The 15,007-nt window shown below is 49.5% G+C and overlaps 9 protein-coding genes across 9 annotated transcripts; 3 read left to right on the top strand and 6 right to left on the bottom strand.

Moving 5' to 3' along the window:
- Nucleotides 1-38: 38 nt before the first annotated feature.
- On the top strand, nucleotides 39-263 carry KL928_003955 (uncharacterized protein; the record flags this gene model as incomplete). The annotated part of the gene is made up of 1 exon (XM_043204599.1): nucleotides 39-263. The coding sequence occupies one exon, from the start codon at nucleotides 39-41 to the stop codon at nucleotides 261-263; it is 225 nt and encodes a 74-aa protein (XP_043058649.1).
- A 232-nt stretch (nucleotides 264-495) lies between these two features.
- KL928_003954 (uncharacterized protein) lies at nucleotides 496-1,791 on the bottom strand (the record flags this gene model as incomplete). The annotated part of the gene is made up of 1 exon (XM_043204598.1): nucleotides 496-1,791. The coding sequence occupies one exon, from the start codon at nucleotides 1,789-1,791 to the stop codon at nucleotides 496-498; it is 1,296 nt and encodes a 431-aa protein (XP_043058648.1).
- Nucleotides 1,792-2,345: 554 nt separating this feature from the next.
- On the top strand, nucleotides 2,346-3,353 carry KL928_003953 (uncharacterized protein; the record flags this gene model as incomplete). The annotated part of the gene is made up of 1 exon (XM_043204597.1): nucleotides 2,346-3,353. The coding sequence occupies one exon, from the start codon at nucleotides 2,346-2,348 to the stop codon at nucleotides 3,351-3,353; it is 1,008 nt and encodes a 335-aa protein (XP_043058647.1).
- Nucleotides 3,354-3,439: 86 nt separating this feature from the next.
- Nucleotides 3,440-5,938, bottom strand: KL928_003952 (uncharacterized protein; the record flags this gene model as incomplete). The annotated part of the gene is made up of 1 exon (XM_043204596.1): nucleotides 3,440-5,938. One exon carries the CDS (start codon nucleotides 5,936-5,938, stop codon nucleotides 3,440-3,442), a length of 2,499 nt encoding a protein of 832 aa, XP_043058646.1.
- Nucleotides 5,939-6,168: 230 nt separating this feature from the next.
- On the bottom strand, nucleotides 6,169-7,364 carry KL928_003951 (uncharacterized protein; the record flags this gene model as incomplete). Its single annotated transcript, XM_043204595.1, has 2 exons — nucleotides 6,169-6,642; nucleotides 6,747-7,364. The coding sequence occupies 2 exons, from the start codon at nucleotides 7,362-7,364 to the stop codon at nucleotides 6,169-6,171; spliced, it is 1,092 nt and encodes a 363-aa protein (XP_043058645.1).
- A 61-nt stretch (nucleotides 7,365-7,425) lies between these two features.
- Nucleotides 7,426-8,544, bottom strand: KL928_003950 (uncharacterized protein; the record flags this gene model as incomplete). Its single annotated transcript, XM_043204594.1, has 1 exon — nucleotides 7,426-8,544. The coding sequence occupies one exon, from the start codon at nucleotides 8,542-8,544 to the stop codon at nucleotides 7,426-7,428; it is 1,119 nt and encodes a 372-aa protein (XP_043058644.1).
- Nucleotides 8,545-8,640: 96 nt separating this feature from the next.
- KL928_003949 (uncharacterized protein) lies at nucleotides 8,641-10,192 on the bottom strand (the record flags this gene model as incomplete). The annotated part of the gene is made up of 2 exons (XM_043204592.1): nucleotides 8,641-10,019; nucleotides 10,099-10,192. 2 exons carry the CDS (start codon nucleotides 10,190-10,192, stop codon nucleotides 8,641-8,643), a joined length of 1,473 nt encoding a protein of 490 aa, XP_043058643.1.
- A 114-nt stretch (nucleotides 10,193-10,306) lies between these two features.
- Nucleotides 10,307-12,448, top strand: KL928_003948 (uncharacterized protein; the record flags this gene model as incomplete). The annotated part of the gene is made up of 1 exon (XM_043204591.1): nucleotides 10,307-12,448. One exon carries the CDS (start codon nucleotides 10,307-10,309, stop codon nucleotides 12,446-12,448), a length of 2,142 nt encoding a protein of 713 aa, XP_043058642.1.
- A 62-nt stretch (nucleotides 12,449-12,510) lies between these two features.
- KL928_003947 (uncharacterized protein) lies at nucleotides 12,511-15,003 on the bottom strand (the record flags this gene model as incomplete). Its single annotated transcript, XM_043204590.1, has 1 exon — nucleotides 12,511-15,003. One exon carries the CDS (start codon nucleotides 15,001-15,003, stop codon nucleotides 12,511-12,513), a length of 2,493 nt encoding a protein of 830 aa, XP_043058641.1.
- Between the last annotated feature and the right edge of the window lie 4 nt (nucleotides 15,004-15,007).

The raw sequence follows: 15,007 nt of genomic DNA, 5'->3' as shown, positions 1-15,007 counted from the left end.
ATTCTCGAGCTACGAAAAATTAGCGATCTGACGTCCTGATGGAGTCTTCTGCCACTTTTATCCACGATATAGAGAAATTCGTCAAAGCGGGAGCGCTTCCGAAGCTCATAGACCCACGATTGCCTCCCGCTTTGATGCAACAGTACTCGATACCGCAGCTGAGATTGTCTGATCTAGAGTCGTCGCAGGCTAGCGATGTTCCGCCACGCAAAATAGTCAATTTCAGCTACGAAGCTTCCAAAATGACAGCCAACTCATCTTGAGTGTCCAGAGGCGCAGCGTACAAGTTACAGCTCAGATTGTCCAGTCAGGGCCGTCCCAGCCCAATCTATATTTGGCAACAATGTCAGTGTTTCAGCCAGATTATAAATTGAAAGTCTGCAACAAAATTGTGCTCCTACACTGAACTATAAATGGGTGTACACGACAGAAGCTAACGTCTATTCTGAATCCTATAGCGTAGATATAACTGAATCCGCTGTTTGCTTGACACTTTCACTGAGCCAGTGTGTCTGGGTAGAAGAAGAAGGAGATGGCGATGATCAGATAGGTGCTGACCAACATGACACCCTCAAGCCAGTTTGATTCGCCATCCAGAATCAGGTAGTTTGTGATCAGAACGGCGACAAACATGACTGCGGTCTCGTAGGTGGAGAAGTACAGCGACATCGGAACATCGAATATCCAGCCTATCAGCACCAGAAAGGGAGTGACAAACAGCGAGATCTGAATCGACGAGCCCACGGCAACGCCGACAGCAAGGTCCATTTTGTTTTTGTAAGCCACCACCACGGCAGTGACGTGCTCTGCCGCATTACCAACGATAGGAATGACGATCAGACCAATGAAAGTCTTGGAAAGACCGGAGCTCTCGACAATTTCGTCGATAGAAGACACAAGGGAGTCGGCGGAGAACGACACGAGAACGGTGGTGACGAGCAGCACGGCCACCGAGGCAACCGTGCCAATGTGTTTTGGCTGGGGTCCCGGGCCCACCTCTAACAGAGATTTTGGTCTGCTCACCAGAAATCCTCTTCTTGGGTGGGCAGTGTCCTGAGAGTCCAGCGTGGCATTACTGGTGGTCTCATCTATAGGGAGCTGTTGTTCCTCGTCACTTGGCTCCAGAACCTGCTCAAACAGAAATTTGTGAGTTTTCAGCTGGAAGTAAAGGTAGAAGCAGTACACGATAAGCAGAAGCACAGAGGTTCCTCTGGAGAATTCGAGAATTTTCGACTCTAGATCCTTTGTTTTGGACGGCAGTGACGCATGGAACGCTGCCGGAAGCAGCAGTCCGCTCATTGAGAGCGCCAGCAGCGAGCTCATGGTCTGAGCAACTGTCTGGTTGAAAGACTGCTGAGGATACCAGATGCCTCCTGCCACGAAGCAACAGCCCAGCACAAGGAGCAAGTTCGAGAGGATGGAGCCCAACATAGAGGCCTGGACCACTGTGATTTGGTTCTGGCTCAACGCGATAACACTGACAATGACTTCAACCGCGTTTCCGAACGTAGCGTTGAGCAGTCCTGCGATCGAGTCGTTGTGGATCGCTTCCCCCAATTCTTCCGTGGCGTAGGCCAGGACGGACGCCAACGGGATGATGGCCAGGAAGTTGAAGGAAAAGACCAGCGAGGCTTTCCACTGGAGCCAGTCTGCTAGATAACCCAGGGGAACGAAAAACAGAAGGAAGTTGATAGGGGAAGACCTCAAGGTCAGCTTGACGACATGGGGGAGTTTATTGGTCTGGTCGGTGATGGCTGCGGGAGCCACCAAGGGCGTATTTTCAGAGGACATAGTGTGCTAGCTAGCGGGACCCTTAAATTGAAACGAACAGACAGGAAAATCTAAAATATGGTTTCCTAAAACGCGGCACAGTAATCTTTTGCGTCGGTCGACGCAAGATTATTTCTACACTGGGTAGTCTGAAGAAGCCTGAATTTGCTGTATCCGAATGATAGAAATGGGGCGATGCTGGTGAAAGAGGCATGCTTTATTAATGAAGAGCAGGCGCTGCCATGTCTCTCCAGGGCCACTGGATTGATCACGGCAAGCGGGATTGTTTGGGTATTATGCAGACTGCACAGCTGAAGATATGCTTTTGTACGTACGCTGTAGCACGCAGGTCGTGAATCTGAGCTGGATTGCCCCTTTGGTGAGTGCGCATCTGCTATCTGACCGTGAAAAATGCCGTCTTGTCAAAACGGTGATAATTATTTTCGCGTCGCGTACTGACCCCTTTGAAGGCACTATGCATAAATATGGCCGATATACCTGGCTGAAAAATTTATACCTAGCTTGCTGGCTGGATCTTGCTACTCTTTGGCCGTTCACTCTTTTCTCGCCTTGCCATGTCGGACGTTCAAGCCCTGTACCACTTTCTCAGGAAGCCCGTGTCGCCAGACATGATCCAGTGCCTGGTCAACACCACGAGCTCGGTGATTGCAGTTCCTGACTACTCCAGCTCGTCGCTGCCATCTCCACCCGCCTCGCCAATGGAGACGCCTGTTCCTTCTCTCTACTGCTTCATTGAGGCGCTCATCGAACACTCCCACGTCCAGACACCAACTCTCATGTCGAGCCTGGTCTATCTGATCAGATTGCGCGAGATCCTGCCGCCAAACAGCACAGGAATGGAAACCACCAGACACAGAATCTTCCTGGGCTGTCTTATCCTGGCCGCGAAGAACCTCAACGACTCGTCTCCTCTGAACAAACACTGGTGCAAATACACCAACGGCCTGCTCTCCTTGAGAGACGTCAATACCCTCGAGATGGAACTGATAGGATACCTGGGCTGGGATAACATCAGAATCAGACAATCAGACCTCATTGCAACGTTCAGCCCCTTCCTGGAACCAATCAAGTCCAAGCTCAGACGGCAATCCGAGGCCAAGATCGCCAAACACAGGGACCTCACCAGAGACCTGACCAGATCTCACGCCTCGTCGCCTCTGCCTTCTCCAACACAGCCCCTGTACGCTAACTGGACTAAACAACCCTCGCTCTCACACCTGCCTTCTCCATCTCCACAAAGACCAAAGATGGCCATTAGAAGAACCTCTGGTTCCACCAACCTGAACGCTAAATACTCTGCATACAACCTGCAGAAACCATACTCATTCCAGTCGCTACCAACCACCGCCTCCATTCCTTCGCTCTCGACATCCTCCTCCATTCCCTCTCTCGCCTCCACAAATTCCACAACCTCAACGGTATTCGCAGTGGACGACTTCAACCCCAAACCGCTGAGGCTACCAAACTCGCAGTCACGTGACCTGGCCGAGAATAAAGAGAATCACATCATGGGCCCCTATCTCAGGGTCATCAACCCAGACATGATGTCTTCCGTACACTAGAGATACATATATGTTTACAGTTTTGAGCCGGACTCAATATCAATATATCTTAACAACTCAGTCAAGCATATACACCCCTCTTATGCCTAACTGTATAAATCGTCTTCTTCTTCTTCAACAGATCCAAACGCAGCCCCTGCACCATCTCCTCCAATGCCTCTGTCGGTCGATCCAGCTCCGTCTCCTCCTTGGCCGAAGGAGAAGTTCGAGAACTGACCTCTGGAGGACTGAAGTTGCTGCGCGTAAGCCTCGTAACGTCTCAGCTCAGTTGGGGAAACAGAGCGCTTAGCAGTCTTCATAGCTTCTTCGAAGTGAGCCTTTGTGATATATGGAACAGCATCTGGCACACTTTCCTCCTCACCATCTTCAACCTTCATCTCAACATCATCGGAGCCTTCAGCAGCCTTTCTTTCTGCCTTCTCTTGCTCGTATCTCTTTTGAGCTTCAATGGAGTCTTTGATAGCAAATTTGGCAGCTCTTTGGACAATGTACTGCAAGTCAGCACCAGTAAAGCCGTGCGTAGTTTTAGCAATCGCAGTCAGGTCCAGGTCTGGCTCCAATGGGGTGTTCCTCAGTTGAGCCTTCAAAATCGACAGTCTTCCGGCTTCGTCTGGCAATGGGACATAGATCAATTGGTCCAATCTACCTGGTCTCAAAATAGCAGGGTCAATTTGATCTGGTCTGTTCGTAGCACCAATGATGAAAACGTTCTTCTTGGCGTTCATACCATCCATTTCAGTGAGCAGTTGGTTAACAACTCTATCGGATGCTCCACCTGCATCTCCCATGCTGCCTCCTCTGGCCTTGGCAATAGAATCCAGCTCATCCAAGAAAACAACCGTAGGAGCTGCAGCTCTAGCCTTGTCGAAAATGTCTCTAATGTTGGACTCGGACTCACCATACCACATACTCAACAATTCAGGACCTTTAACGGAGATGAAGTTGGCAGACACCTCAGTGGCAACGGCCTTGGCCAAAAGGGTCTTACCAGTACCTGGAGGACCAAAGAATAAGACACCCTTCGAAGGCGAAAGGCCAAATTTGGTGTATTGGTCTGGGTGCAAAACCGGGTATTCCACAGTCTCCTTCAGCTCCTGCTTGATACCATCCAAACCTCCAATGTCATCCCAAGTGACGTTGACACTTTCAACGACAGTCTCACGCAATGCTGATGGGTTGGAGTTACCAAGAGCGAATCTGAAGTTGTCCATAGTGACTCCCAGAGAGTCGAGAACTTCTGCATCAATGTTCTCTTCTTCCAGATCGATCAAGTCCATCTTTTCTCTTATTTGTTGCATAGCAGCCTCGGAACAGAGGGATGCGATATCAGCACCAACGTAACCGTGAGTCTCAGCAGCCAAGGCCTCGAGGTCAACATCATCGGCCAACTTCATGTTTTTGGTGTGGATTCTCAGAACCTCAAGTCTTCCAGCGGCATCAGGAATACCGATGTCGACCTCTCTATCAAATCTGCCGAATCTTCTCAAAGCGGGATCGATGGAATTAGGCCTATTGGTAGCAGCAATGACAACAACGTTGGATCTAGCCTTCATACCATCCATCAAGGTCAAAAGCTGGGAAACAACTCTTCTCTCGACCTCACCATTAGTCTTGTCTCTCTTTGGAGCAATAGAGTCGATTTCATCGATGAATATGATAGAAGGAGAGTTTTTCTCGGCCTCTTCAAAAGCTTTCCTAAGGTTGCTTTCGGACTCACCGGCCATTTTCGACATGATTTCCGGACCATTGATTAAAAAGAAGAATGCACCAGTCTCATTGGCAACGGCTCTGGCCATCAAGGTCTTACCGGTACCAGGAGGGCCGTACATTAAGATTCCTTTAGGAGGCTTGATACCGATTGCCTTAAACAACTGTGGGTGTCTGAGCGGCAACTCAACGAGCTCTCTAATCTGGGCCATCTGTTTTCTGCATCCTCCAATGTCATCGTAACCGACTTCATTGAGGTTATTTTCTTCGTCCTCTCTATTGATAGGTTCGCCCTCGGAGTGTATTATGGTGTCCTGAGACACAATGGCGTGTTCTTCCGGCTCAACTTCCACAACCTTGAACTCGACTTGTCTCATACCTCCTCTGACAACAAAATGATCGCCCTTGCGGACTGGTCTGTAGGCGTCAACAAAGTATGGCTTCAGGAAGACATCGAACAGGGATCCGGTGATACCTTCAATGGTGTCTGCGATCGGCAAGACGGAGATTCTGGTGGCGAACTTGATTTCGGGACATGGGTGGATTGTCACGATGTCTCCAAGACGAACTCTCAAATTGTTTCTTGCCACTCTGTTGATTCTACAAACACCATCCTCGATATCATCGTCGGCCAACACGATCAAGACGGTGTCCTTCCTCTTCTTTCCTTTGATCAGGGCAGCATCGCCACGGAACAATTGCAAAAGCTCCATCGTGTTGGACGACATAGAAATGATGGAGTTGTCATCATTGGTGGCATCGTCGACAACCAAGGCATTATCCTTCTTTTTTCTTCTCAAAATGGCGGTAGCAGTCGAGTCTTCTGGAACGACTTCCCTGCCAGAGGCGTCTAATAGGGGCTTCTTCTCATCCACCATTCTATCTGATTGGATATCTTTCAATTGAACAACCAGAAAAACTAAAGATGTTAAATGATCAAGGGCAAATACAAAATATTTGGCTTTTGCCACTCAGACTGGGAGATCCAGGAATCGCAGAGACAACATCCTTACACCAAAAGAGCCAGAATTATCTCGCATTGCCACCATCGTTTACACAGATATCAGAGCTACATGAACTCTATACGTATGAAAGTGCGGTGGCCGACTCAGACTAGCTTTGCCGTGAGCTCCTTTGCAAACTCGGAAAGCTCGCCCATGTCTGCATTTTTCGCTGGCCAGCCGATAACTAGTCCCGTCTCTGGGTCCCGCTTTGGGATCAGGTGAAAGTGGACATGGTCGACCACTTGGTGAGCAATCCGGCCATTGTTCTGCAAAACATTGTAGCCATCCTCGTTAGGAGTGGTGACTTCCAGGCCAAGAGCTTTGACCAACTTTTTGGTCACTGGCAGGATGTCAGCGAGGTACTCGTCTGGAATGTTGTGCAGCATGGCTCCATGGTACTTTGGAATTACCAATAAGTGGCCTTTGGAAGTTGGTTGGATGTCCAAAAATGAGTAGGAGTATTTGGTCTCGAGGAGTTTAAACGATGGGATCTCACCTACATGGTTAGAGCTCGTATACCAGCCATTGGCCAGGCCTATACTACCTACCTTTGATGATTTTGCAGAAGATACAGGAGGCTTCGTGGGCAATTGACATGTTGCTTTGTAGGCTATGATAATAAATAAATCGTTAAATATTAATTGAGTATCTACTCCGTAATATACACCTAAAACCCGAAAACACTACTGAACTGTCGAAGTCCCATTGTGGCCACCATTTGGAATCCTTGTGCCCCGAACGGGAAGTAGCTCAGTGTGTAGTAGAGAACAGCAAAAATCTCAATGATTCCCGTGATGAGAGTGAGAATTGTCGACTTCAAGACCGCTGCACAGTACAACGTGCTCAACACACTGCCAAAAAACACCACTGTAAATGGCAGTCTTTCCTTGGATACGAGATGTTTGCAATAATCCACGGGTCCTTGCAAACACCCAAAGCTTAGCACAAACAGGATCGAGCCCAGAGTCCACAACATGGCGAATTTGCGAGGCTTTAATGTTAAAACAGGGAATAGCAATATTCCCAAACCAAAACACACTATCGAGCCCGCTATAAAACAGAAAAAGCACACCAAGCGCTCGAATCTCGAAAGCTTAAACCAAGAAGGCTCCTGCTGTGCATCAAGATCCTGATTATGCAACGGAAGGGCGCTGTATGCTGAATTATATCCCTCTTGCACTCTGTCCGTAAACGCGCTGAACACGCTTTTGACCTTGCTGGCTATTCCTTCGGAATCGTCGCCCACCTGGATGCCTCGTGTTGTGCGCCAATTCGATAGAAATTCAGCATTGCCTGACATATCGGAATAATTTAATTGCCACAATAAATCTCAGCGAATTCCAGTAGAAAAATTGGCTGGCTTATGTCATCCACGTTTGGCCGGCGGGCTCCTTCAACAACTCCTGGAAAAACGCTTCAGGGTCCTCCACTTTGAAATCCTGGAAGTCCGGTTTCGGCTCCTCAGAAGACCTCGCGTCTGAGGTGGAGTACGACTCGTCATACTCCGGCGACTGAGTTGGCTGAGTCTGGGGAACAGGCTGTGTTGGTGGCTGATAGGCAGGCGGCTCCGAGGTCGTTCCTGAAGACAGTTCGTCGATTCGTTGTCGCAATGAATTGAGTCTTTCGTCCTGGCTACCCGAAATCTCTCTCAGGTAACCTATGTACTCAATGGATTTTGTCAGTATGGTGCTTTTGTTGGCCTTTATCTCTTTGTTGGGGTTGTTCTTGGACTTGGTGAAATTATTCAGTAGCGAGGGTGGAATAAGAGTACCCAGCTCTTTTATTTTCTCCTTGATCAGGTCTCTGCGTCGTCTTTCCACAGCATTGTGTAGTTCTCGGCGGCGACTGAGCTTACTCTCTTTGCTTAAGGCGTTTTTTGGGTTCATGTGTGTGCCAATTGATGCGGGCGACCCAATCGATTTGTGAGACGGAGAATTAATCGGAGATTTCAGATAGGAGTCTGTAAAGCTCCCACCTTGGTACGAACCGTACGGGGAGTCTAGAAGTCCATCGTAGGTAGACGCTGGGGAAATAAGGTTGTTCAACGATGTGCCGAACTGGGAGCTGTAGCTGCGGCCCTGATTGCTGATACTGTTTGAGCGGCGGTTCATCGAAGTCGATAGCATCGGGTGCACCTGTGGAGACGAGTATTGATAGCTGTTACTGTGCACGCTGGCCCCTCCAATGCTTACCGACCTTTCCACGGGAGGAAGACCTTGCGGGCTCAAGGCCGCCTCGGAAAAATCATTAGCGCTAAAGGAGTGGCCGTTCTCCCACGGCTCGAAGTCCGCAGCATCTACGTTCAGAGCAGGGGCATTTTTGTACTCGTGGAACCCGAACGGTGACGGATGGTCCTGTGCTTGGTTATTTGGCAACCCCTGTGAGTTCAGGCTGTCAACAAACTGGTCCAGTTGCTCTAGCGTGTCCTGGTAATTCTGGTCGCCATTCGACGGAGGAAGAAATATCTCATTCTTGTCCATGCTGGCAAGCTTTAAGTCGTTAAGTAAATGTTTTGTAAAGATTAAATTGATACAGATATTTCTGTCAGCATTACATAATATCAAAAAAGGCCCAAGCTACATGTAGTAGTATTTGAGGTTTGGCCGGGCCCTCGTCGGCGTTGGTGTATCCGTACCCATGCTTTCAGACCGTGGACGGCTTGGGGGCCTTGGCGGAGTAATCTGTGGCCCCTCTGGAATATGTACCGGACGATTTGGCGAGGTCGGTAGCTGCTCGGAATGGCTTCTGAACGGAGACCGCAGAACCACTCTCTCGGGCAACTCTGTGGTCGACGAGGCAAGACGCGGGGTCGATATGGAGGAGGTCGCTATGGATGCTCGTTTAGAGCCTGGCTGGCTTGAGCGCGGACTATTTTTCGCCCGCTTGGAGATCGACAGACTTCGGAACGTCTCGACGATCCGTTTTCCGGAGTCGCGTCGTTCTGGCCCATCGGAGTCGCTCCAGTCAATAAAGCATTCGTTGTCGTCTTCCAGGGGCGGGGTGGCAAAACTGCTCACGGGGTGACTGCTGGACGAGACATCGCGGTGCAGTGATTGGGGCGTGGTGGGAACGGCAGCACCTCCACGCACTTGTTTAGGTGTATCTGTACTGGGCTCTATTTCGTGTTGTGCGTCGATCGACTCTCTCGATGCGTTGGCTCCCATCTCTCCAGCTGCGTAGTTCTGGTACAGATCGACTATTTCGCCTGTTTGGTCTCCTAGAGATAATCTGTCTGGCGACACGGAAGAGGACCAGGTTTCAAATGAAAAAGGGTTTTGCGTGTCGTTTTGCATATGTGGGATTTTTGGGGATCCTTCGCAATCGGGGCGATCGACAAGGATAATTTTTTGTGGCATTGGGGAATTGTTCCAGGGGCTGATGGGAGCCCCTTTTCCCGGAGAACGGGCAGGTACTGGAGGAACGCTGATGAGGGGCCGCTCTGGACTAGGAGATATGGCCGTGACCGGAAGGGCTTCTTCTATGTGGACACTTGACCCGAAGGAGGTGAGCGACGCTGAACGGTCTCTTAGTTCTTGATCCACAACGTTGGGAGGAACGTGGTCTGAAACGGTTTGCGATTGTCGTTCGGCCAGTCTCACAATCTGCGAATATTTTGACTCCTTTGACACCTGCGACTTGAACTCCTGGTAGCTACTGTCCACCTCCAAATTGCCCAGCTGGTATGGCACAAGGACATCTTTGAGTTTGAGCTTGGAGGTTCGCGGCGAAGAAGACAGTGAGCGCCGCCTGAACAGATGTGAAAACCGCCTTTTTGGTCTCTGTTTAGCGCTCTCAGCGACCGGGCGATTGGTATCTATATCCATAGCAAAGTTGACTACACCATAAGCTTTTTCATCAGGTGGTTGCAGAATACAGATAATCTCACATTCCCGAAATCGGGGCTGTCTCCAGATGGATGCAAGTCGGCCAAAGGTGACTAGTTGGTCGAATTTCACTCAGGGCTCGTCCTGTCTGTTTGCTGCAGGCACAACACTCGTTTAAAATCTGCACTAAAATAATAGCAAAATAATAACGCACACCGGCTAAATCTGAAGTATGGTCATGGTTGGGCTGCACGGTCACAGGATGAAACAGGAGAAAGGGATGCACAACGGTAAAGATAACCATGCCCTTGAGTTTGTCCCAAACCCGCCTTGGGGACCGCCTTTACTATTCCTGCCCCAATTTTAGTTCCTGGTGTAAAGATGTGAGACGCCCCAAAATATATCAACTTTTTTGTTTATGGCCATTCTGCGCGAACGCCCGTCTCCAATAGTCCGCAAGAGTCTTCGGCGGCGAAGACTTGCTTTACGTCTACTGGACAGCGACTCAGAGACGTCGCCGTCCAGAAAGTCACCCGCTCTGAGGAGCCCTCGACCCGTGGAGAGAGACGAGTACTTGGAGATGTCTAAACCGCGTGAGGAACAGAATTTCACAGACTACTACGAGGGTCTAGACGAGTTTGAGCCGCTGCCTGTGCTAGTGCGAGAAAGCAGAGCCGACGACGAGTATGAGGACTATAGGCTGAAAAGGAAGCGACAGGACCGGGAAATATTGACACGGCTGAAACGACCGTCTTTCAGGAAAATGCCAGATCTACATACAGAGGAGCCTCCAATTGCTCGAAATATGATCCAGTTTGGCTACAATAACAACAAGGCAGTGCAAAAACCGACCTTTTGGCGACCAACAGACCGAGGCGACGGTCTCATCACCGACGGCCTTACCCTGGACCAAAAAGTGCGTTCTCTGTATGATATGGACGAGCAGGACGCCACTTACCTTGAACATGTTAATGCGAGACTTGCCAAGGACAATAAGCATATCTCTTTGGAGCTTTTTGAGGTGATTATGACCTATTTCGAGATGGAGTGGTGTTTCATCGAGAAGCTGCTACCACCCAAAATAAAAAACGAGCATCAGAACGAAGAACAAGCTCAACTCCATGCCCAGCTGTATGGATCTGACGACGGGATAGGAGCTGCACCAGAGGAAGATCAGTGCTGTGCTGTTTGCAATAGGAACGAGTGCGACAACTCGAACGCTATCGTGTTCTGCGACGGTTGCGACATAGCTGTCCACCAGGAATGTTATGGCGTTGCATTTATTCCCGAGGGTCCGTGGCTGTGTCGGAAATGTCTTATTGCCCGAAACCAAAAGAACAGGTGTTTGTTTTGCCCTAGTGTCACAGGCGCGTTCAAGCAGACGGACAACGGGGGATGGGGCCATGTGATCTGTACCCTGTGGATCAATGAGCTATATTTTGCCAACCCTGTCTACATGGAGCCGATCGAGGGAATTGGCAATATTCCCAGGAGTCGCTGGAAGCTCACCTGTTATATTTGTCGTCAGAAAGTTGGAGCATGTATCCAGTGTTGCAAGCCCAGTTGTTCAGTTGCGTACCATGTTACATGTGCGCGACGCTCGGACTTCTATATGGAGATGAAACAAGGTGTTCAAGCAGGTATCCATGACAAGAGCACCGTTGTGTCCTACTGCGATAGACATTCTCCAAAAGAGTGGGACTTCTATCATGACACAAAGCTTGGGATGCAGAAAACCAAGCTTTATTACAGCACGGGAAAGAACCGAGACTCAGGAAACAAGATAGTAATTAGCAAAGCCGAGAAAAAGGAACTGAAGGACACGAAAAACCACTGGTTTAGATGGAAAACTGCGCGCGGGGCTCCTATCCTTCCTCTTGTTGTGATTAAGAAGCTGGACAAGATGCTTCAGAGCTACAGAATTCCCCAAGATATCAATTATTTATATGAGTTCGCAAAGTACTGGACTCTGAAGCGCGAAGCCACGGGAGGTTCCTTGATCAGACGTCCGGACACGGCGAATCTCGGTGTTCTCACGAACAAGGAAATTGATGAGCGTCTCCAGGCTCTAGACTTGATCAAGCAGGACATCCTCAAACTAGCAGATATATCCTCTCTGTCCCTGAAAAAGGCAAAGCTCGAGCTCAAATCCACTAATGAACTGCTTGACCAGATGGAGATTTATTACTTACCGATGCAGTATTTGATCAAGGAGTTATTGGACCAGTTCCTCAAACATGACAGGAACAATGCCATAATTTCCACAACATTCGAGGATTCCAATGTGCCCTCTATCAAGCAAATAGTGGAAAAGGTCGAGAATCAGGAGTACCAGCTAGTTAGCGAGCTTGTGGACGATCTCACCGCAGTGGACAATCATGTCATACAAAATCTCGACCCACACAGTGCTGTATACCGGCATATTCGGAATTACTGGAGAAGACTCAGGTCACAAGCGATAGACAGGGCCCTAACATCCGAGCGCGCGTTGCTAAAGGGAAACAGAAAATTGTTCACAGGTGTGAAGGCAGAAGGGCTTGATTTCCAAATCAAGGGGTGAAACTACTGTAATCATGGGAATTGTGTCTGATTAAATCCAAGTATATATCAAAAACATGTCGCTTACAACTTGTCGTAGTATTCTTCGTAACCTGGAACTTCCTCTTTCATACCTCTTCTCTTTCTGGTGTTGGTAACAATTTCACCTGGCTTCGAGTTCTTGTCGGTTGGGTCACCGTTCATGGTGGACCAGTGGTCGAAGATCATTTGTGGGAAGGCTTGACCACCGGTGGCTTGTCTCAATTCACCGGTGAAACCGAAAGACTCGTTGACAGGCAGGTAAGCCTTGACAGTGAACATTGGGGTACCTGGTCTTTGTTCCTCAGAAACAACTTGTCCTCTCTTCTTGTTCAGGACAGAGTAGATACCACCAATGGCGTTCTCTGGACATTGGACCTCAACCAGGAAGACAGGCTCCTGGATTCTTGGCTCAGCCAAAAGCATGGCAGCAAAGGTGGCTCTTCTCATCGTAGGCATGATTTGTCCGGCACCTCTGTGGATAGCATCGGCGTGCAAGGTCACATCCATGATGTTGAATCTGACACCTCTCAGGGTCTCACCAAGAATTGGACCCTCCTTAGTAGCCCATTGGAAACCGGCGTTGACGTGGTCCTTGATTTCAAGCAAGTATTGGACAGCCTTGGTCTGGTCGACAACGACGTTTGGACCAGAACCGTCTGGACCGAAACACCAGATCTTTCTGGCGTCGGTGACGTCCCAACCGTACTCGTCGGCCATAAGTCTGGCTCTCTGCTTGAAGTCGTCTCTGGCGTTGATCTTTCCGGACTCGATGGCCTGGTTGACCTCCTCGTCCATTGGCTCGGCTTTCAGGTAGATTCTGTTGTGCTTGTTTGGAGACTTGGACAGGGCAACAATTCTGGATTCAGCCTCAACGGTTTCTCTGTAGGAAACGACTGGTGGAGAGATCTTCAATGGAACACCAGCGTGGTCGTTCTCCAAGTCGGTCAGACAAATCTCCAAGTGCAACTCACCGGTGGCAGCAACAATGTGCTCACCAGATGGCGAGATAGAAGTCAAAACACATGGGTCAGACTTGGACAGTCTCTTGAGACCTTCGACCAGCTTTGGAAGATCGTTACCGTTCTTGACCTCAACGGCAACCTCGACGACCGGAGAGACAGAGAACTTCATGACCTTCATGTTGTGAGAAGCCTCGTTGGTGGTCAGAGTACCAGATTTGAGCAAGAACTGGTCAATACCAACCAAACCAACAATGTTACCGGCTGGACAGTCATCGATAGCCTCGACGAATCTTCCCATCATCAACACGGTTCTCTGGATAGCCTTGATGAACAGGTCATCCTTCTTACCTGGAACGTAGTTTGGACCCTGAATTCTGACCTTCATACCGGACTTGACGGTACCAGCGAAAACTCTACCGAAAGCGTAGAATCTACCCTTATCGGAGGTAGGAACCATCTTGGACACGTAGAGCATCAAGTCGGCCTTAGGGTCACAGTTCTTGATGGCCAGACAGGAAGCATCGTCGGCTGGACCTTCGTACAAGGTCTCAGCTCTGTAGAATTGGGCAGTGACTGGAGATGGCAAGTGGATGACGATCATCTCAAGCAGGGCGTCAGCAGCAGGCAAGAACTTTCTCATAACGACCTTCAGGAGAGCCTTACCCTCCAGCTCCTTCTCCTCACCCTTCAAAGTGATCTCGAGCTTCTCAAGCAAAACTGGGATCTCGTCCTTCTTGAAGTTCATGATAGCAGAGAAAAGTCTGAAAATTGGGTCCAGAACGAACATGTTGAAGGCTCTCTCCAATGGCTGTCCGGAAGCGTCTCTGTCCTTGTTAGACCATTTCTTGGTCTTTGGGTTGAAGTAGGAGTCACCCCACAATCTCTCCATCATCTTGGATCTGTCAACACCGAACTTCTTGGAGTATCTGACGGCGAATTGTCTGATGGTGAAGGCCCATCCGTGCAGACCGGAACCAAAGGCAACGGTACCCTTCTCTGGGTAGACTTGGACGTCACCCAAGACCGGCTCAACGTAGGTAGAGATGATGACGTTAACAGACTCAACGGTTCTGGAGAAAGACTGGTACAGCTCCTCCTTGGAGATTTGCAGCTCCAACATGGCTCTGTCGACCTTGTTGATGACAACGACCGGCTTGATTCTTTCACCAAGAGCCTGTCTCAGCACAGTTTCGGTCTGAACACACACACCCTCAACACAGTCAACGACGACCAAAGCACCGTCGGTAACTCTCAAGGCCGCAGTAACCTCGGAGGAGAAGTCGACGTGACCTGGCGAGTCAATCAAGTTGATCAGGAACTTGTTGCCGTCGGTCTTTTGCTTGATCTCCTTCACGTCCTCGTCGTCCATCTCGGAGTAAAGAGAGATGGCCGTGGACTTGATGGTGATACCTCTTTCCTGCTCGTCCTTTCTGGTATCGGTAAATCTGGCCTCACCAGCCTTGGCAGCAGAAATGATACCGGCTCTCTGGACAAGAGAGTCGGTGAGAGTCGATTTTCCGTGATCGACGTGAGCGATAACGGACATGTTACGAACATTCGTAACCTTGTCCATTAAC

Source organism: Ogataea angusta (genome assembly GCF_019207475.1).
Source record: "Ogataea angusta isolate 61-244 chromosome Unknown 61-244_NODE_8_length_553539_cov_90.782090, whole genome shotgun sequence".
Classification (NCBI taxonomy): Eukaryota; Fungi; Ascomycota; class Pichiomycetes; order Pichiales; family Pichiaceae; genus Ogataea; species Ogataea angusta.
This window is presented reverse-complemented; position numbering and strand designations above follow the sequence as displayed.